This window comes from Lissotriton vulgaris, chromosome 1_1, assembly GCF_964263255.1.
Source record: "Lissotriton vulgaris chromosome 1_1, aLisVul1.2, whole genome shotgun sequence".
Classification (NCBI taxonomy): Eukaryota; Metazoa; Chordata; class Amphibia; order Caudata; family Salamandridae; genus Lissotriton; species Lissotriton vulgaris.
The window spans coordinates 282,197,750-282,220,363 of NC_141685.1; the positions used below are offsets into that span (position 1 = coordinate 282,197,750).

A 22,614-nucleotide genomic window follows, 5' to 3' on the forward strand; every position below is an offset into this window, starting at 1 on the left:
CCCAAGGCCAGATGTGGCCTGGAGGTGCCTGACAGACAACAGAGTGCAATGCCCCTTTTGTGAGCAACTGCTGGTGTATGGAGTGCTGTGGCAAGCGGAAATGTTGCATGTTACGTCTCCACCTGCATGCGCGTGCGTAGTGGGTTGGACCTGCATACGCCAGGCCTGCGTAGGGGTGTGAAAAAAAAGCCCTCGCACTGCTCGATGGTACTCATTTTTAATGGATAACGCGTCTGTCAGGGCAGTGCCTCCCAGTCCTGAATGGCAGTGTCCCCAAGTCCGTGGCAGCGGCTACAGCATCAGACCCCCTTCGATCAGTGAGGCATAATTCCATATGGCAAGGCGGCGACACGTGGTGCCACTAACCGCGTTCATCGCAAGCCGGCGACACGTGGTGCCACTAACCCTGTTTAACGCAAGCCGGCGACAAGTGGTACCATCAACCCTGTTCAATGCAAGCTGGCGACATGTGGTGCCACTAACCCTGTTCAACGCAAGAAGGCGACACGTGGTGCCACCAACCCTGTTCAACACAAGCCTGCGTCCCGTGGTGCCACTGAACCTGAAGTACGCAGGCCGGTGGGGCCATCCAACCTAAGCCGGCGGCACTTGGTGAATGGCCCGTGCTGACCGCTGCCTCAGGCCTACACTGCGGTCGAATAAGTCACACACAATTTTGAATTCAGCCTTGATTCATTTATGGCATACTTGATATCATTGTACAAGCCTCATCGGAGACTGCATTCCCTTCCAGCCCCGGTGCCACTCAGTCTGTTTCCTGAGACCTACAAGACATTCTGTTTGGACTCGGGGGCGACTGAGTCCATGGACTTGGGTTTGTCGTCGCCATCATGTCAGGGATACTGTCTCCGTGGCGAAAATGATGCTGTGGCAATACACTCCTCCATTTGCTGCTTCTGGATAGCCTCCACCCTCTGCATCATGCCTTGGAGGACACCTTCCACTGTTCCCTGTAGCCCTCCGCCACATGCACCTCGGACATTGATGAGGACCCACCCAGGTCGCATGACGCATCTGACTGCACCGCAAGTCACCGTCCCGTGGTGGTGTGCCTGTTCCGGCCGCAGTGCATCCTGGGCCACTGAGACTGTGCTGGTCAAGTCCAGGACCCCTTCTCCTGATATATTGGATGACCTCTGTGACGGTGGTATTGGGGTCATCAATGCCATGTGACTGTGGCCCTGCACTGACCGCTGCCTCAGGCCTACACTGCGGTCCAGTAGGTCACACATGTGGAACTGTGTCTTGGGTAAGATGTGGAGGAGTCCACACCATTGGACATGCCTCATCGCAGGCGGCATCCCCAACAGCACTGGTGCCACTAACTCTGTGCACAATGAGTCATGATGCCTTTATGGTTGTATGGTTATGTCCTTTACGATGTACTCTGTTGCCGATTTCTGACTGCACAAGGCAGCCCTTGCCTGCCTGTGTGCACACACCCCACACACATCCAACACAAGTGTCACTCGGTATGTGTGCCTGCAAATAAATGTGACGTGCGCACGTGCATTAGCCTTCCACACAATCTGAGCAAGTGTGTCCGTGTAGTCATTGTATCAGCATGATGGGCACTGGATCTGAAACGTCACAGTGTGCTGTCGTCAGTGGATGTTGCAATGTCCCCTCAGAGTTGGCAGTGACCCTGGACATGTTGCTGCGCATGCACCCCACTGCATGCACAAGTGGTGTGTGCTTGTCCGGCATACGTCAGGTCACCCCAGGGGCGTGCTGATTCGGCAGGGGCAGCAGGGCGTGGCTCTGACATGGCCTCATGCTGGAAGTGTGGTAAGTGTTACTCTGTGTTGGGGTGTAGTCGCCACCATGGCCACAGTAGTCGATGATGCAATGTAGCATGCACCAGGAGGGCGGGCACGCACAGACGGGGACATGTCGGAGCGCAGCGCACACAAGGGCTCTTGGGAGGGAGGGGCAGCTATGTGGCAACATAACACACAGTGGGGTTGCTCATGTGCCACATACTGGGCATACCATCCAAGAATCCCAGGGTCGCAGACATCCCACCACACCCACAACAGGCCTCTGTACATCTCCTGTATGCATGCAGATCATGAAGTTACTGTAGGGATGAAAGGTCCTTTGTCTGCAATATCAGGCGGTAGCACATCTGCAGCTCCGAGCAGGAACTTGCATGTGGCCAGCACCCCCTGACAGTTACGAGGGCATTTGCTTGTGACTCCCACACTAAGCACTGCCCAGCTTGGGACCAATGTGTACACATCCCACACGCAGGAGTCCTTGGTCGTAGTAAGCGTGTGTGAAATGGCCTTCACACGTACTAGCAACCCACACCAGACCTGCACCCGTTGCAAGCAGACACTGCTCATTGCACTGAGCTGTGCCATTTCATCCACAGGTCTGGCGCATTGGCAAGCCAGTGCCGCTTCAAGCAGAGCTACTGACGCAATGGCAGGCCATCCCGGACACATGCTCGACTCCAGTCATGTGAAGCTGTACCGTGCATGTCTGCTGCATGTCCTGGGGACACTGTCCATGGATGTCTGCCTCTCCAACGTCACGGTAGCTGACCTGGACATCGATGGGTGTGTGCGCCCCCTGTTGACCCACGACCAGGAGTGTCACTGTGATGCCCGTTTATGGCATGCATAGATGTTTGGCATGCAGGCTGGGAACTGGGCAAGGGAGATTGCAAGAGTCGTCGTGTGCAGTGAGCACTTTGAGCCACTTCCCGATTGGGCTTTGGTGCCCATTGACTCGAGTGGTTGCTGTCAGCACATCTGTCCGGGTAAGCTGATGGATTACGTTAACGACATGTCGGATGTGTTGGACAAAGTTTGCTCATTGGAGCTGTTGGCCTACACGGCTGCACTCGCGTTCATGGACGAGTGACTGCAGCCACGACTGGATGTGACGCATTGCATTTGTCCAGTCGCCTGTTTGCAGGTGGTGGATCTGGTTCCATGCCCCAAGACGACAGTGGACATGGCTGCTTTGTCCTGGACACATGGTCCCGGCGCGGACAACCAATTTGGGTTGGCACGGACTTGAGTTGGTGATGGACTACACCGAGGTGGACATGGGCGCTTTCTTGCGTTCCTCATTCAGGCATGCTGCTGCATTGGTCTGCATATCCTGGCACTTCTCTTGGCCGCTCTGACACGCACTTGTTGATAACGTTTGTGCACTTTCACTTGTCTCCAACTGTGTTGTGTCTTGATTTGTATGCCAATGTGTGTGTCACAGACTATCTGCCTCCCTGCCAAACGTGCACTGCCACCCCATCAGGACTGTGGGTTTGTACTTGTGCATTCTTGTTTCACTGTTTCGTGCTTTGCCAGGTGCGTATGACCGTTTCCCGGCCACAGGCGGGCGCACTTGTAACCTGTGTTCGTTTGTGCAAATGGTGTTTGTACCAGATTGTGTTCGATGTTGGGGTGCTCTACTTCCTATGTGTGTGTGTGCTGCATTGTGTGTGGGATGTCCCTTTGGCTCTGATTTGGCTCACCCTTCTCCCTTTCAGGCAGTGTGGTTTTCACTTCGGAGTGTGTTGCGGGCCTGGCGGTGCTTATCCCTGCTTTCCTCATCACAGATGTGCTCATCACACGTTTTTTCACATTGGGGCTTGTGTTTTTATCTCCGTCGAGGTGGTTGTATCGCGGACATTGGCCGCGTTTTCAGCTAACTATCGCATGGTACCTCGGTGTTGTGAATTCCATGTTAACACGGGGTTATTTTCCTGCGATCGGCTGTGATGTGTAAAGGTGCGTTAGCATTTTTTGGTGATATTTAGCACACGTTCTTGTGAATAGACACCTAAGACTCCAGTATAAAGAGAATCCAACATTATAGTAAAAGAAAACATGTTTTGAATCATTAGTGAAGACGTGGGCTTTGAAACCCTCCAATCAACTAACAGATTAAAGACGAATAGAAGATATGGAGAAAAGTGGCGGCCCCAGATCAGGCTCACGAGAAGCACAATAGTGATAAGATAGTAATATAAAGCAAAGGTAGAGGAAATTGATGCACTCTAATCAACGGCCTGTCCCACTGGGACAGATTGGCCTTTGTGAATCAGTTGCCACCTCAAATTGCGATTGTAAACCAGTGACACATACCATGGTGACTCTCAAATAGGAAGAAGAAAGACTCTCAAGGCCTTGTCTAGATGTAAATAGTAATGGATTGCTAAAGCCCTTTTGCAAATCAGAAAGGCTTTTGCCAATTTGAAAAATGTTTTTGCACATTGCAAAGCAGGCTTTGTGACTTCTAAATACCTTTGTTCATGACGCCTCCACTTCTTGCATCATTGGGCAACCACAACCAATCAGAATGCTGCTGTCCTGGACTGCCCATCTACCCAAACAGACCAAGGGTCCTCTTTGTAAGATGTTGTCTATCCATACTTTCAATATGTTTTTGTAGAATTATTCCCCTCCCTCAATGGTAATCCACTTATTGGTGTGACACTTTGGAGAAACTTGTCAGAATCCTGGCTGGATACAATATGCAAAGCGCACACAAAATTATAACAATGATTGTACAAAAACAAACTAATTTACCAGTAGTAGATGGTATAGTTTCGCTCCAATCGCTTTTTCTACGTGTTCTTCCACTCTGGGGAAAGACCGAATAAAAAACTGCAAAGACAATATATTCTTGTCAGATGTGTCGTAGGTTTGCAGTAGATGGAAACTAAAGCACAACTAGTCAAATACGTTTCTTTCATTCTACCCATAAACATTTTGCCCCCTCCTCCCTTGGCAGTAAGAACATATTAATGGTACTAGCAGAAACAGAGTGCCCTCACCCCCTTACTGGTTAGCAGTCGCCTAGAGTTGCCTTTGTGCTGCCCTAGTATATCATAAAAACCTTTCAATGGCCAACGGAAAAACATTATTTGCACTAAGAAGAAAAAAATAAAATGATAAGAGATCATTTGGCAAGATCCCACTTACAAACCATACATGACAAGATCATACATACATGAAGAATCCCCATGAAGAGCATTTAGACATTTGCCACCAAAGACTCCTTCCCCACTCTTCAATACTCACAAGTGGCAGTGGGACATGTTATAACTTAATCAAATACACAGACAACTAAACAAGTCAATATCATTTCAATCTGATACTAAGATGAAGGAAAGTTATTGCTTATCCCTAATATGGATCCCAATAACTCACCTCTTGCCTGCACACTCTTTGATTTGCAAGAGCAGGAACAGGTCCCACGTCTCCCCCTCCACTTACCTCAAGAGTGAGGCTGGCCTGTCGTTGGCTTTCAACATGATGCTGGTTCCCTATCGCAAACAGTAGGTGATGCACAACACGCAACTGGATCAGCTCTTCACAGAGCTCCACAGACTCCCGGGCCAACATCCTGTCGGGATAGAAGCTTGATCAGCATGCAAGCAGCACTGATGCTTTATACTTCTGAGTTTTCATTCCATATTCAGGCTGATTCCTTTGAGCAACAACGCCAAAAGCAAACCAGGAATTGTAAATCTATACTTCCTCAAACAAATTTACCTTGATGATATAGTGGTAGTCAATAGTCAATAGTCTAAAGTCATATTCATGTAAATCGATATTAGTGATGTTCAGGATCTCACCTACAACTATTGCATTGGACCACATGAAACACATACCACACAGACTAAACTAGCGCTGTAATTCTGACTTTCTCAAAATTACTGTGCAGTAAAATCAATATGGGATAAATACATTACTGTAATTGTGGTGTTACTCAATCCAGTTTGACTTCTCTGAGTTTTCTGCATTAAAATGAGGAATACTATGCAATTTCACAGATTACTCCAGGTGGCTCCTGAAGGAGTTCCAGGGGGTTAAAGCCGGGGAATACAATCATTCTGCCCAGCTGGAAACCTGAAACTCGACACAACCAATGTTTGCACACACCCAGTGCTTAATTTGTGCCGGTGGATTCTAGTGCTCGGCATCCGCACTTAATTGTCAACACCGGCTGTTGTGACAGTCTACCACACAGAGGCACAGTCTATCTAATTTAGGAGATCTACATTAAAAATTATCATTATCTGTCGCACAAGCCATTCTTATTGCTTTGGGAGCCTTGGATAGTCTGTATTGTCTAACTTGTTGGCTGTGATGGTTCGTAGTTGTGTTAGCAGTGTCATTGGCTGCGCTAGCAGGTGCAATGTGTCTTGCAAGCTATAGTGGCCTCCTAATGATTTTGTTACAAATTAAGCAGTGACACACACCCATGCGCGCGCGCGCACACACACACACACACACACACACCTGTTATGAATTCAGGCGAGTATTTTTTTACACCAATGCATCAAATTACATAGAAAGCAAAGCACTGAATATTCATTGTGGACCCTGTGTACTAACAAAGCTCTGGACCATTTTACTAGTAGTAGATGGACATCTGCATTCCAGAAAGGGCATTAAGGCTCTATTGTAATTTAGAATGCTCTTGCAGTGGCACACACTAAATTTTAAGCATTTCCTCATTTGTAAGGGGTGTGAGTCGACGAAAATTTGAAAACTCCCTCTGTTTGTGTGCTGTGTTTGAGGCTTGTGCAAACCAAGGAACAGGCATCCACCACAGGTTCTATGGATACAGGAGGACTGTGCTTCATTTGTAAAAAAAATAATAATAAAAAAAATAAATACCAGGGCCTCGTCAGGAGTAGGCCTGGGCGGAAAACTACGCTCGCAGAGTGTGCGTAGTTTGCACAACTACGCGAATTGAACGTAGCATAGTGCAAAACATGTAGCATAGCAGGAATTTTTTGCTCGCTCGCAGTCCTCAACGTCAAGTTGGCGACCGCGAGCGAGCATAACACTATCCCGGGGAGACTTTTTCCTCGTTTGCAATCAGCAACATCAAGTTGCCGATCGCAAGCGTGGAAAATAAACTTTCCGGTGAGATTCTGAGCGCGGGGGGTTCAGGTTTCTCATTGCGAGTGGTCGCGCATGCTCGCGACCGCTCGCAATGAGAAACTACCAGTCAGCGTTGAGAAAGCTGCCGCTGGAGTACAAATCTACTTGAGCGGCAGAAAACGACCACTTGCACTGTGAAAGATGTCGTTTGCAATGATTGCACAGTGCGGACATGCATCTGGCACTGTGCAATCAGTGCGAACAGCATTTTCCCTACTTCACTACGCAGTTCGCATAGGTACGCGTAGCTTGAGTAGTGCGAAGTGCACTTCGTATAGCTACGCGTAGCGCTACTACACGAACTATGCCCAGGATTAGTCAGGAGGCCACTGCAGCAAGCTTGCCCGTGTTGCCGATGACAGTATCAATGCAACGGATACCTTTTACACTCCTACAAATGTGTCAGTTCACACTATTCCAGGTACTCAAAGCTATAAGAATGGCTTGGGCGGCAGGTATTAGTTAATTTTAATTTGTATTGAATTAATAAACTAGTCTTGTTGTGCTTGTGTCCGAATTAGATAAACAGTGCCACTAAGTGGCAGACAATCATAAGTACTAAATTGACAATTAAGTGCCGGTGCCGTGCACCAAAAACAACCGGCGCAACTGATATAGGGCCACACGTGATACAATGAAAAATAATGTTCTTACAACAAGAGAGGCCCATCAATGTGGGTGTCTTGAAGGAGGACACTGACTTTCTGGGCCCATCTAACATATTGGGCACACTACCCTGTCAACATCACAGTGCATCTTTAACTGGGTGTGTTGGGTGCAGTCCTCGACAGGGCACCCTAATTCATGATGCACTGTTCCTATGGCAAGTGTGGACTTCTGCCTGTACTGGGAAAAGCACATTAGTGAAATGTGGACACGTTGTATTCAGCTTTTCACTGGGGTGGCAGACCCACCGTCACATTTGAAGGGGGCAGTGATACACCTGCAGGTAGGTGTAGGAAGTGACTGCAGGGGGATGCCTGGGGGTTTTTGGAACCCCCCTTTCCACCCTCCGAGAGGTTCGATGGGAGCACAGTGACTGTACAGCACCTGCATGTGGAGTACAGTCAGTGTACCCTTATGGCTGTTTTGCCTCTCGGCGTACATCTGTAATACAGCGGTGAGGGTAGGCATGACATTCCAAAATAAGGAATTTCACCCAGGCTCACACTGAGCCCTGATGTGTGCTGCGAGGAGTTCTTTAGATCAAGATGTTTGTTCTCATGGGCTGGTTCTTTATAAAGTTAGACAATGAGAAGAGACAATGGGATTAGGGATAGGGCATATGAAAGGCTGGTACTTCTGCTAGGTAGTATTCCTGCCCTCACTTTTCTCAGCCTCCTTTCTATATAATCGTGTGTTCACCTGCCCTCTCATGTTGCAAAGATCATCATGGCATTGCCATTCTGGATCTCGCCACACCTGGCAACTCACCTAACCCAAGCCGAACTGCTGCTTTGTGTTAGAGCTCAGCTTCAAAAGGCCTTGTGAGACAGAGGGTTACAGCACCGCTTGTGCCCTTCTGAGGCCTAGCACAACCTAGCTGTCACCTGCACCAGAGGACGAGGAGGAGCCAAAATGGTACATCTCATGAGGGATGTGAAGCTGGGAGCCTGAATTGAACACCCCTACCCAGGAAGCAGGAAGGAAGGGATGATGGGACTACTGCTAAGGTTTGCAACTATTTGATTGATTGTGTGATGAGTGGGAGCTAGTGGGTTGTCCTTGTGCATGTGTATGTCTGCCAGTTGTGTGTACTCTCTGTTGTGGTTTAGCAGCAGGGGTGCAGTACCAGAGGGTGCTCCTAGATGTCCCTGTGGTGGCATTAGCGGCAGGGGTGCAGTCGCACAAGCAGGTAGTAGATGTCTCTGTGGTGGCATTAGTGGCAGGGGTGCAGTCGCACAAGAAGCTAGTAGATATCTGTGTGGTGGCATTAGTGGCAGGGGTACAGTTGCACAAGCAGTTAGTGGATGACCCTATTGCAACAGTAGCAGCAGGGGTGCAGTCACACAATCAGTTAGTAGATGTGCTTGTAGTGGCATTAGCCGCAGGAGTGCAGTCGCCCGAGCAGTTAGTAGATGTCTCTGTGGCGGCATTAGCAGTAGAGGTGCATGTCCCACAGCCCATTAGTAGATCTCCCTCTTGTGACAACAGCACCAGGGGTGCAGTCACACAAGCAGTTAGTAGATGTCCCTGTGGTGGCATTAGTGGCAGGGGTGCAGTCGCACAGCAGTTAGTAGATGTCCCTGTGGTGGCATTAGCTTCAGGGGTGCAGACGCATAAACAGTTAGTAGATATCCATCTTGTGACAACAGCACCAGGGGTGCAGTCTCACAAGCAGTTAGTTGATGTCTCTGTGGTGACGTTAGTGGCAGGGGTGCATTCTCACAGCAGTTAGTAGATGTCCCTGTGGTGCCACCACAAACATTTAGTAGATGTCCCTGTTGAGTCATTAGCCGCATAACTGCAGTTGCACTGGCAGTTAGTAGATGTCCCTGTGGCGGCATTAGTAGCAGAGGTGCAGTCGCACACGCAGTTAGTAGATGTCCCTGTGGTGGCATTAGCAGCAGGGGTGCAGTCGCACAAGCAATTAGTAGATGTCCCTGTTGCGGCATTAGCCGCAGGACTGCAGTCGCACTAGCAGTTAGTAGATGTCTCTGTTGCGGCATTAGCAGCAGGGGTGCAGTCGCACAAGCAGTTAGTAGATGTCTCTGTTGCGGCATTAGCAGCAGAGGCTCAGTCGCACAAGCAGTTAGTAGATATCTCTCTTGTGACATTAGCACCAGGGGTGCAGTCGCACAAGCTGTTAGTGGATGTCCCTGTGGTGGCATTAGTAGCAGAGGTGCAGTCGCACAAGCAGTTAGTAGATGTCCCTTGTGAGGAGGAGCAGGACGGGACCCGTTGTGTGGACCAGGAAGGCACTTCCGCCTTGCCATCATGTGGGAACCCGGAACAAGCCAGCGCTCTAGTCACTGACAGACTGGAGGGGGCGGAGTCGAGTCTGTCTACGGAAGTGAGGGGGATAAGAGGACTGGAAGTAGACCGGACGGGGTGCAGCGTTGGAGGCAGGAGAGCCGAGCACCTGGAGGACAGAGAGGAGAACCAACGGCGAGGACGTAACACGGAAGGGGAAGGAGAAGGAGTGACGGATATCGGAGCAGCGGAGGAGAGAACCAGGAGCCGCGTTGGAGCAGCGGAGGAGAGTGCAGGGAGCCGCGTCGGAGCAGCGGAGGAGAGAGCGGAGAGTCGAGCCGTGGACAAGGCGAGTGAACATCCGAGCATGAAGAACGTCTTATACACCACGAGTAAACCCGGTGGGCCGATAGGAGGAGGAGGAGACGCCACTGGTCCAGGCGCCGCGGTCCAAGGGACGGGCCGCGGCTACAGGCAAGTGCCATTGCAAGGGGCATTTTGGTGGGGTGTTTGGGGAGGCGGGAGGTAGAGCACTTGATTTGGGGAGACGGGAGGTAGAGCACTTGATTGGGATTTGATTTGTTTAAACGCTCCTCACAACCCTCACAACCACTGATTGGTGAAGGTAGCACACGTATTTAGGAAAGGCGGAATAGTTTGATTGACCCCGTTTCTTGCACCCTTTTCTCTTCCCTTCTGAGGCCCAAAGACCCGGGATCCCAGAGAACCTCGAGCCCAAGGAGAAGCCCAGCCATCCTGACCTGTTCTGTGCAAGCAGGAAACAGTCAACCAGTGTCCCGAGACCCTGAGGATCCTACCTTTTCATGGTGTTATTACTAACTGTGAAAACCTTGAATAAAGCGACCAATAACTTAAACCCTGTGGTACCGCCTGTGGTTTGGGGTTTCTACATCCCCTCGGTCCCCAGATCCTTACATCCCTCTTGTGACATTAGCACCAGGGGTGCAGTTGCACTGGCAGTTAGTAAATGTCCCTGTGGTGGCATTAGTAGCATGAGTGCAGTTGCTCAAGCAGTTAATAGATGTCCCACTTATGACAAGAGCACCAGGGGTGCAGTGGCTCAAGCTGTTAGTAGATGTCCCTGTGGCGGCATTAGTAGCAGAGGTGCAGTCGCACACGCAGTTAGTAGATGTCCCTGTGGTGGCATTAGCAGCAGGGGTGCAGTTAAACTAGCAGTTAGTAGATGTCCGTGTTGCGGCACTAGCTGCAGGAGTGCAGTTGCACAGGCAGTTAGTCGATATCTCTTGGGTAGCATTAGCGACAGGGGTGCAGTCGCACAAGCAGTTAGTAGATGTCTCTGTGGTGACGTTAGTGGCAGGGGTGCAGTTGCACAGCAGTTAGTAGATTTTCCTGTGGTGGCATTAGCACCAGGAGTGCAGACGCATAAGCAGTTAGTAGATGTCCCTGTGGCGGCATTAGTAGCAGAGGTGCAGTCGCACAAGCAGTTAGTAGATGTCCCTGTGGTGGCATTAGTAGCATAGGTGCAGTCGCACACGCAGTTAGTAGATGTCTCTGTCGCGGCATTAGCAGCAGGGGTGCAGTCGCACAAGCAGTTAGTAGATGTGCCTGTTACGGCATTAGCCGCAGGACTGCAGTCGCACTGCCAGTTAGTAGATGTCTCTGTTGCGGCATTAGCAGCAGGGGTGCAGTCGCACAAGCAGTTAGTAGATGTCCCTGTTACGGCATTAGCTGCAGGACTGCAGTCGCACAAGCAGTTAGTAGATGTCTCTGTTGCGGCATTAGCAGCAGGGGTGCAGTTGCACAAGCAGTTAGTAGATATCCCCCTTCTGACAATAGCACCAGGTGTGCAGTCTCGGAAGCAGTTAATAGATATCCCTGTGGTGCAATTAGCAGCAGGGGTGCAGTCGCACTAGCAGTTAGTAAGTGTCTCTGTGCTGGCATTAGTAGCAGGTGTGTGTTCGCACTAGGAGTTAGTAGATGTCCCTGTTGTGGCACTAGCTGCAGGAGTGCAGTGGCACAGGCAGTTAGTCGATATCTCTTTGGTAGCATTAGCGGCAGGGGTGCAGTCGCACAAGCAGTTAGAAGTCCCTGTGGTGGCATTAGCAGCAGGGGTGCAGTCGCACAAGCAGTTAGTAGATGTCCCTGTTCGGGCGTTAGCAGCAGGGGTGCAGTCACACAAGCAGTTAGTAGATGTCTCTGTGGTGGCATTAGCAGCAGAGGTGCAGTCATACAAGCAGTTAGTAGATGTCCCTGTGGTGGCATTAGCAGCAGGGGTGCAGTCGCACAAGCAGTTAGTGGATGTCTCTGTGGTGACGCTAGTTGCAGGAGTGCAGTAGCACAAGCAGTTAGTAGATGTCCCTCTTGTGACAACAGCACCAGGGGTGCAGTCGCACAAGCTGTTAGTAGATGTCCCTGTGGCGGCATTAGTAGCAGAGGTGCAGTCGTACAAGCAGTTAGTAGATGTCTCTGTTGCGGCATTAGGTGCAGGAATGCAGTCGCACTAGCAGTTAGTAGATGTCCCTGTGGTGGCATTAGTAGCAGAGGTGCATTTGCACAAGCAGTTATTAGATGTCCCTGTGGTGGCATTAGCAGCAGGGGTGCAGTCGCACTAGCAGTTAGTAGATGTCTCTGTTGCGGCATTAGCAGCAGGGGTGCAGTCGCACAAGCAATTAGTAGATGTCCCTGTTGCGGCATTAGCAGCAGGGATGCTGTCGCACAGGCAGTTAGTAGATGTCCCTGTGGGGGCATTAGTAGCAGAGGTGCAGTCGCACACGCAGTTAGTAGATGTCCCTGTGGTGGCATTAGCAGCAGGGGTGCAGTCGCACTAGCAGTTTGTAGATGTCCCTGTTGCGGCATTAGCAGCAGGGGTGCAGTCACACAAGCAGTTAGTAGATATCCCTCTTGTGACATTAGAACTAGGGGTGCAGTCGCACAAGCAGTTAGTAGATGTCCCTGTGGTGGCATTAGCATCAGGGGTGCAGTCGCATGAGCAGTTAGTAGATGTCTCTGTGGTGACGTTAGTTGCAGGGGTGCAGTAACACAAGCAGTTAGTAGATGTCCGACTTGTGACAACAGTACCAGGGGTGCAGTCGCACAAGCTGTTAGTAGCTATCCCTGTGGCGGCATTAGTAGCAGAGGTGCAGTCGCCCAAGCAGTTAGTAGATGTCTCTGTGGTGGCATTAGTAGCAGAGGTGCAGTCGCACAAGCAGTTAGTAGATGTCCCTGTTGCGGCATTAGCCGCAGGACTGCAGTCGCACTAGCAGTTAGTAGATGTCCCTGTGGTGGCATTAGCAGAGGTGCAGTCGCACAAGCAGTAGTAGATGTCCCCGTTGCGGCATTAGCCACAGGACTGCAGTCAAACTAGCAGTTAGTAGATCTCTCTGTTGCGGCATTATCAGCAGGCGTGCAGTCGCACAAGCAGTTAGTAGATATCCCCCTTTTGAGAATAGCACCAGGTGTGCAGTCGCGGAAGCAGTTAATAGATATCCCGGTGGTGCAATTAGCAGCAGGGGTGCAGTCGCACAAGCAGTTAGTAGGTGTCTCTGTGGTGGCATTAGTAGCAGGTGTGTAGTCGCACTAGCAGTTGGTAGATGTCCCTGTTGCGGCACTAGCTGCAGGAGTGCAGTCGCACAGGCAGTTAGTCGATATCTCTTTGGTAACATTAGCGGCAGGGGTGCAGTCACACAAAGTTAGTAGATGTCTTTGTGGTGACATTAGTAGCAGAGGTGTAGTCGCACAAGCAGTTAGTAGATGTTCCTGTTGCAGCATTAGCCACGGGACTGCAGTCGCACTAGCAGTTCGTAGATGACCCCCTTCTGACAATAGCACCAGGTGTGCAGTCGCAGAAGCAGTTAGTAGATGTCCCTGTGGTGCCATTAGCAGCAGAGGTGCAGATGCACAAGCAGTTAGTAGATGTTCCTCATGTGACAATACCACCAGGGGTGCAGTAGCACAAGCAGTTAGTAGATGTCTCTTTGGTGGCATTAGCAGCAGGAGTGCAGTCGCACAAGCAGTTAGTAGATGTCCCCCTTCTGACAATAGAACCAGGGGTGCAGTTGCACAAGCAGTTAGTAGATGTCCCTGTTGAGGCACTAGCCGCAGGAGTGCAGTCGCACAAGCAGTTAGTAGATATCTTTTAGACCTGTCAGCCCTAGGGTGGTCTTTCCCTATTTTTCGCCCTTGCCTCATTTTTTCCCACCTTCTTTTTGTTGGCCTTAGGTTTCCGGGCACCTTCCCATTGCTAAACAATGCTAAGGTGCAGGGGCTCTCCCCTACCAATATGGCTGCCACAGGCCCCTGCTACTGAGGAGTGTACTTGATAGTAGCACCCTAGTTGCAAGGAGCTGGCTGGAACCCTTAAACATTGTTGCCATACCAGCATGCCTTCCCTGCCCATAGCTAGAGTGAGGAAGCTCCTGTAACCTTCCAGAATAGAGGAGTGGTCACCAACTGCCATCTCAGAGAGTGGTCACCTGACCTGGGACTATAAAAGAAAAAGGAGGGAAACTTTCCAGTCAGTTGGGGCATCACTGACCTGGTGGACCCTGCGCAGGAGACTTAGGCAGTAGGGCCTAGTCAGAAACCTATACCACTGGGGGTGACAGGGTTTAGGCACTGCCCACCAAGCTGTGTGAGGAACACTGAACTAGCCCACTGATCTGGCCTGGCGGGAGGGGAACCCAGGGACCACCTAAAGTGACCTGCTGAGGAAACGGGTCAGCAGCCTTCAACTCAAACCCCCCCCCTCCTCCCCCCCCTCTTCAAGCAACCAAGAATCTGCTTCCACAAAAAGGGCGCCAGAACCACCAAGCGCCAAGAAGAAACCTAACTGACCAGGACTACTGGGGATCAACCAGGTACTGTGCTGTGCCATTTGTGCCCCCGCTGTTTGCACCTGTGGCCCTGCCCTGTTCTGCCACCACTGCCTACCCATCGCTCCCCTACTGTGCCCCCTTGAGAAGCGCTGAGGTCCTGGAAGCTAATGTGCCTTGAAGCGCTGTACCTGAGAAGCGCTATTACTCAGACTGCCTGTCTTGCTAGAACTGCTGTGACTGCCCCCATAGCGCGTGTCACCCAAGCGCTGGACCCCCAGGAGAAGCGCTGCGAAGCCTTGCTAGCTCTGTGCTTTGAAGCACTAGGGAGAAGCGCTGGTAGCCCCACTCACCGCCGCAGCCCTTGCCGCCCCGCCAGAGCCTCAGGCGCCGTTCACGGCCTCGGCCGGCCCAGAAGCGCCAACCTCATCACCCCCACGGTGGCCCCGGGGGCCAGGAGAGGGCTGCCGTAAATCTTAGTCAGGCCGCGATATGAGGAGAGGGCCGCGCTAGGCCCTGAAGCCTGCCTCCACCATCACATGACCGGGGCGTCGCCCTGGATCCCACCCCCCATCAAATGACGCACAGCCCTTGGTCCTGGCTGGCGCACCCCCATTATCTGCGCCCCTATTGGCTGTGAGAGCCAGGTCCTTCCTTGTCAGCCTTCCCATTGGTCCCCCACACCGCTGACATCACGACAGACCCGTGACGCCCTGCTGTACCTGCAGCCGGCCACTCTCACCCCGAGGCCTGCTGAGATCGCCGCAAGGGGCCGAGGAGGCCTGAAGAGACCAGGTAACCCCCGGGAGGAGGGCGGAAGGCTACAGGAGGCCCCGAGTTTGCCCCTCCCCTGGAGAATACTGTTGTTGGGCCCCGTTGGCCTTGTGAAATCCTTCCAAAGTACTGGAACTGGGCCGGAGCCCCAAGAGACACCTTTGAGGCCTAAGTTGGTCCAAGTTAACCCCTGGTTGGGGAAATTAGTTGGTTACAGGCGACTGTTAGACCCTACTACCAGGAGTGTGGTGATTGCCTTACATAATGTTACTCCTGAGTAAGGAAATGGTTATACCTGCAGTAAGAGGAGGTTCACGCTGATTTAAGGATGTTGCCTAGTTTTTAATGGAAATGTCTTCCCTGGCCTGATGTAATGCTCATACTGCTTATTTATTGAGAGGTTGATTGCGACCTCATGCACCAGAACTACCCCTGCTAAATGCAATATTGATGGAGGTTCCCACTAGTAAATTCCTTGCAGGGGGTGATACGATATAATTTTGACAAAGAGGTTATTACCGTGTATTTTCTTACAGGTGCTGACTAGGAGCAAGGCTGATGCCAGACCTACAGTTATTTACTATTTATTATTTATTATTTATTTATTTATCTATTTATGGCTGAGAGATGAAAAGTATACTCTTTCAAGGAAATGTGAATTGAGTTAATGCTATCTTGATTACCTGATTGCTCCGAATGGTCTATCAGCCGTGACCTTAATCCAGATAAAAGTACATTGTTTTAATCAATCTCACTGGTGTGGTCTCAGTCATTGTGTGTGTTACCTGTCTCAGTGGATATGTGTGCTGTGTGGTCACTTTACACCTAAGCTTCGGGTGCCTTCCTGCTCGAGCCAAGCTACCCCCCGGGGAACTGGTGACCCCAGTTCCAACATTGTCCCTGTTGCAGCACGAGCCACAGGAGTGCAGTCGAACAGGCAGTTAGTAGATATCTCTTTGGTAGCATAAGCGGCAGGGCTGCAGTCACACAAACAGTTAGTAGATGTCCCTTTGGTGGCATTAGCAGCAGAGGTGCAGTCACACAAACAGTTAGTAGATGTCCCTTTGGTGGCATTAGCAGCAGAGGTGCAGTCACACAAGCAGTTAGTAGATGTCCCTCTTGTGACAACAGCACCAGGGGTGCAGTTGCACAAGCTGTTAGTAGATGTCCCAGTGGCGGCATTAGCAGCAGGGCTGCTGTTGCACAGGCAGTTAGTAGATGTCCCAGTGGCAGCATTAGTAGCAGAGGTGCAGTTGCACAAGCGGTTAGTAGATGTCCTTCTTGTGACAATAGCACCAGGGGTGCAGTCGCACAAACAGTTAGTAGATGTCCCTTTGGTGGTATTAGCAGCAGAGGTGCTGTCGCACAGGCAGTTAGTAGATGTCCCCCTTCTGACAATAGCACCAGGGGTGCAGTCGCACAAGCAGTTAGTAGATGTCCCTGTTGGGGCATTAGCAGCAGGGGTGCAGTCGCACAAACAGTTAGTAGATGTCCCTTTGGTGGCATTAGCAGCAGGGCTGCTGTCGCACAGGCAGTTAGTAGATGTCCCTGTGGTGGCGTTCAAACTCAACTTCGGCAGTTTGTAGTATTGTATCCACCTGTTGCCCCAGTATTGGTAACTTTCATAGATTCCCATGCTTTGTATCATTCTCCGTCGTCGGAATGGGAGCCTCGGTAATATAAAAAAACCATAGCAGTAGGTACAAAAGAGAAAGAAATGCCTAGGCCTCATCTCATTTTGTAGCACATCCACCTCTTTGTGTAAAAGAGACCAAAAGAAATTGCAACAACCAACCAGAGAAGCCTCACCCCATAGAAACCTCCTGAGAGAGCCTCAGAGCCTCAGATTTTCGTAGCCGTTGTGTAATAGCAACCACATATGCACAAGGCTGAGCTTTCTCAGGGGAGGAGGGTGGGCACATAGGAATCTATGAAAGTTACCAATACTGGGGAACCAAAGTTACAGGTAAGTAACTTGTTTTCTTGCCCAAGTATTGGACCTTTCATAGATTCCCATGCTTTGTATCAGAGTAGCTAGCAGTAAGCCATAAAAGCACATTTTGTTACATGAATATCACTACAAGTTATCATACTGGTCATCATAGGAAGCAAGTCATAAAATGTTACCATAGAAAAGAATACAATAACTGATACAAACTGTGCAACACAGGAAGGAGGGATTGTAGGGAAAGCTCACCTCTTATTGAAAAAGATTTCTCAGGACTGCCTGTCCCACAGCTGCTTCCTCTTTCATGGTAGAATCCAAGCAGTAATGCTTCGTGAAAGTGTGGGTACTGCTCCACGTAGCTGCTCTACAAATGTCCTTGATAGGGACACCTGAGAATAGAGCCACGATGATGAAGCTGATCACGTTGAATGAGCACGAATTTGTCTTTCCAGCGGTTAGCCCACTTCTTGATGGCAAAACTGAATTGCATTAGAGATCCAATGAGAAATACTTTGCTTTGAAAGTGGAAATCCCTTCCGCGGGGTACTATAAGAGACAGAGAGCTGAGAAGATTTCCTGAAGGGTTTTGTCCGTTCCAGATAGATTTTCAGACATCTTTGAACATCCAAGGAATGCAGCGACCTCTCCGCTGGTGTAGTAGATCGAGGGAAAAAAGATTTTAGAACAACAGGTTCATTCAAATGGAAGTCTGATGGTACTTTTGGGATACATTTTGGATTTGTGTTCAGAATTAGAATGTCCTTTTTGAACTGCAGAAAAGGTTCCCCAATCGTGAGCGCTTGGAGCCAGCTTCCATGATAGAAATTTAAGATCCGCTCTGTGAATAGGTTCAAACGGGGTTCTCATAAGATGAGCCAAAACAAGTTAAGCTGCCAGACTGGTGGCGGAGGCCGGACTGGAGGGAAAGCCCTGAAGAGGCCCTTTAGGAATTGTTTGATAATCCTTGCAGACCAAAGAGAAGGACCTGAAGATGTCCGCCTGAATCTAGAGATAGCAGCCAGCTGCACTTTGACAGAGGAATGAGCCAGACCCATTTAGCCAGAAAAAGAATGTAAGGCAAAATCTGATGTGGAACTGAAGTGTATGGGTGGAGATTCTGCTGGTGGCACCACAGACAGAATCTTTTCCATTTCGCCTGGTAAGTCTTGTTTGTACTCGGAGCACAGGCCTGAGACAAGATTTCTTTACACTCTTTAGTGAGGTTCAAATTCTGGAATTCTCTGTACTCAGGAGCCAAGCTGTCAATTGGAGTGGGCTCGGATCTGGATGTAGCACTTGACCCTGAGACATTGTCAATATAGACGAAATGGGCCGCAGGTGAAATGCCTGATCTTGTGAGAGTAGGAGAAGTTCCGTGTACCAGAACTGTCGAGGCCATGCCGGTGCAATCAAAATCATTCTGCAAGGTTCCGCCTTGAGTTTCCTGATTAGTCTCGGAATCAGGGGTATTGGTGGAAAGGCGTAAACAAATGTGCCGGACCAGGCAATCAAAAGAGCATTCCCCTGTGACCTTAGATGGTAATCCCTGCTTGCGTAAAACTGGCATTTCTTGTTCTCTGGGGTTGCAAACAGGTCTATGGTCGGAGTACCCCAGACTGAAAAGATGTCCTCGAGAATGTCTTGATCTAACTCCCACTCGTGACTGATGGATTTTTGATGACTCAGTGCATCCGCTGTTGTATTGAGTGACCCTGCGAGGTGTTCCGCTGACAGAGAAATTTTGTGGAGATTTGCCCAATTTCCTGAGCTTCCCTTGAAATAACCTGGGATCTTGTTCCACCTTGTTTGTTGATATAGTGCATGGCCGTTGTATTGTCCGTGTGAACCAGCACTGTGCAATTCTGAATTCTTGGAAGGAAAGCTTGTAAAGCTAGGTGAATTGCTCTGAGTTCTAGCAGATTGATGTGGAACTTGCGCTGTTCGGGCGTCCAATGACTGCTCACGTGCAACTCCTGCAACACTGCTCCCCAGCCTTCGAGTGATGCATTTGTGGTTAGAACCATGGGAGATGGAGAGAGCTTGAAAGTTAGACCCTTTGAGATGTTGTCCTTTGTCATCCACCAGTTGCACGCTTCTCTCATTACTGGTGTTACTCTTATTTTGTCGTCGAGTGAACTTTTCGACTGGCACCATTGGTTGTCCAGTTGCTCTTGTAGTGGACGCATTTGAAGCCTGCAGTGCGGAATTAAGGGAATGCAATATGAGATCGATCCTAGTAGGGATTTGTACCGACGGAGTGATAGAGATCTCCTTTTTTGTAAAAGTCGAGCCGATAGAATACATTTTCTCTGTCGTTCCTCCGAAGGGAAAGCCTTGCAGCGATTCGTATCCAGGATGGAACCCAGAAATCTTGCCAACCTGTAAGGGAGAAGGACTGATTTGGACTTGTTGAGTTGGAGACCCAGTTGGTTGAAAAGTTGAATGCAGCTTTTGACTGCCTTGGAAGCTGCCTGAAATGATTGAGCCTTGATCAACCAATCGTCTAAGTAGGGAAAGACCTCTAGAGATTGTTTTTTGAGAAACGCTGCCACTGGGGCAAGAACGTTTGTAAATATCCGTGGTGCGGATCTGAGACCAAAAGGAAGCACCTTGAATTGAAAATGAATCTTGGCTACTGTGAAGCGTAGGTATTGCCTGTGAGCTGGATGGATCGGAACATGGAAGTACGCATCCTCTAGGTCTAGAGTTGCCATGTAGTCCCCTGGATTTAGAAGACGTAGAATGTCCTGAAGGGTGACCATCCTGAATGACAGCTTTATGAGATAGGTGTTGAGCTCCCTTAGATCTAATATTGGACGCCACTTCTCCTCCGTCTTGCGAACCAGGATGAACCTGGAGTAAAAACCTTTCCCTCTTTGAGAGTGAGGTACAGGTTCTATCGCCCCCTTGATGAATAACTGGTGGGCTTCGAGACGAAGAAGTCGCAGAAGTTTTGCCTCAATGGCGCGAGGAGCTCTGGAAGGAGGAAGCTGTTGAAATTACAACTTGTGGCCAAACCGAATGATATTCAGGACTCACTGGTCTGATGCAAGGATCCTCCAGCTGCGTAGACAATGGGAAACCCTGCCCCCCACTGATGTTACCGGAGGAGAAGGAACAGTAGAAAGAGCCAGAAGGCCGCTATTGTCTCTTAGATGAATCTCGGCCCTGGCAAACTTGACGGCCTCTTGCAGGCTGCCGAGAGAAAGAAGCAGATTGGCCCAGCCTTTGAGAGTACTGAGGCCTGTAGGATTGAGATGATTGGGAATATGAGGAATAACGTTGTTGGTATCCTCCTCTATTTGAATAACCTTTGCCTCTAGCTCCCCGGAACGGCACCTTACGGTATTGAAGAGTGCCTAAAGACCTAGCTGTTTCTGTGTCCTTTTTAATATCCTGTAAGGCATCAGCTATGTGCTTTCCGAAAAGCATATCACCATCAAAAGGCAAATCCAATATTTTGTTCTGCACTTCAGGGTGAAACCAGGTAGCCCGAAGCCAGCCCTGTCTTCTGAGGACAGCCGAACCTGCTAAAGCTCTAAAAGCAGTTGTTGCGATGTCCATGGCGCAGTCAATTATTCCAGCGGAAGATCGCTCCCCTTCATCTAAAATCTTCCTTGCATCTTAGCGCTCTCCGGTAACTGGTCTACAAACGGAGACATATCGCACCACATTTGGCGATCCTATCGTCCTAAATTTGCAAGTGCATTGGAGGCACGAACCAGGAGGCATGACATTGACGAGAATCTTTTGCCGACATTGTCCAGGCGTCGACCCTCTTTATCCGGTGGAGAAGCTAGAGGAGCCGAAGGGTTCTTAGACTTCCTTTGTGCCGCCTGGGAGATTACAGAGTCCGTCTTTGGTTGACCAATCAGGCACGTGGGACTATCATCAGGGGCCCCGTATTTCTTCTCCAGCCGCGGTAGGATCGGAATGACGGTTGCTGGAGACTGCATGACCATCACTCCGTCAGACCAAACATGCTCTACGATGGGAATGGAGCGGATGGACTTCCTGTATGGCTCTTTGAAATCGTAAAGAAACTGGCAGGCCAAATCGTTTTGAAGCCCTTTCCATGAGGTTATGGAAACCACCAATGTCAGCTGGTGGTGAATCTACCGGATCCGGTGAAGGTGAAGGTGGAACTGGGATGATGAACTCATTCCATTCCCTATTCGGACCCAGGACCTCTGTCACATCACCTCCATCATCCGGGGAATCGTTGTCATTATTGTCCCCCTACACTTGCCCTGATGCTATTACCTGCCGAACCTCCACAGGTTCTTGATCTCGTGGCTGAACTTCAGCTGAAGTGGAAGGTGGCGATGGTGGAGGGGGCGTCTGAATGATTTCAGGAGTTTGGGAAGGACACCTTCTCCTGTAGTCCATTAACATTATTTGTAGGTCAGTTATCAGAGAAGAGGGCATCAAAATCATACCCTGCTGAGATTGCTCTGGAATCCTTTCCCTGGGAGGAGGCCGACACACTTCTTCATAGTAGCCCTCTGAATCAGAATCCTGATATTTTACGTGGAGCTGTGATGGACTGTAAGCATCTCCCTAAGGTCCATCATCTTCATCATCATCCTCCTCTGAAGACTCCTCCTCGCAAAGCAGGAGGCAAGGGTGTCACCCTTTGTGGGGACGTCATATCCGGTGTTATTTGGCGTCTTCTTATCGAAATTTTCACTTTTTGCACTATCGACGGGGTCACCGTCAACGGGGTCGACGACGATGGGGTAGTTGTCGACGAGAGCGCCGTCGACGGAGTCAACGGCATCGTCGACGAGCTCGTCGTCAGAATCAAAGCAGACGTCGTCATTTCCGTCGTTGTCTTCGTCATCGTCGTCGACACCACCGTCTGCGTCATCCTCGTCGACGTCGAGGAGATCAATCTCGTCGACGATGAAGATAGAGATGGTCCAGTCGTCGACGTCGAGGCTGTCGAAGTCGACCCAGTCGTCGACGTCGCTGTCGACGGTCCCGTCGACGAGTCAGAAACAAAAGATTGAAGGATTTTCGCCGTCAACATACCTGAAGATGTCACTGTCGACAACCGGGATTTTTTGTCAGAATTAGAATCCTGAGGTAGGGAACTAGGTTTTTTAAAACCTTTTTGTTTCCCAAAAGGTGGAGAGATAACAGAAAGCCCTTGTGACCCCTTCTGAGAAGATACCACTTCAAAAACCAATCACACTTTCTCCTTTACACCTTGGTGAGGAGATTTTTGGGGACTGGACCTACCAGACCT

At 50.0% G+C, this 22,614-nt stretch overlaps 1 protein-coding gene across 1 annotated transcript in view; it reads right to left on the minus strand.

Annotated features, from left to right (window-relative positions):
- ARMH1 (armadillo like helical domain containing 1) overlaps positions 1 to 22,614 on the minus strand; it is a 228,530-nt gene that overhangs the window by 91,243 nt on the left and 114,673 nt on the right. The window contains exons 9-10 of the mRNA XM_086952310.1: positions 5,256 to 5,385; positions 4,566 to 4,643 (exon numbers count right to left, since the gene is read on the minus strand). Coding sequence (XP_086808436.1) covers positions 4,566 to 4,643; positions 5,256 to 5,385 — 208 coding nt within the window. The remainder of the gene's footprint in view (positions 1 to 4,565; positions 4,644 to 5,255; positions 5,386 to 22,614) is intronic.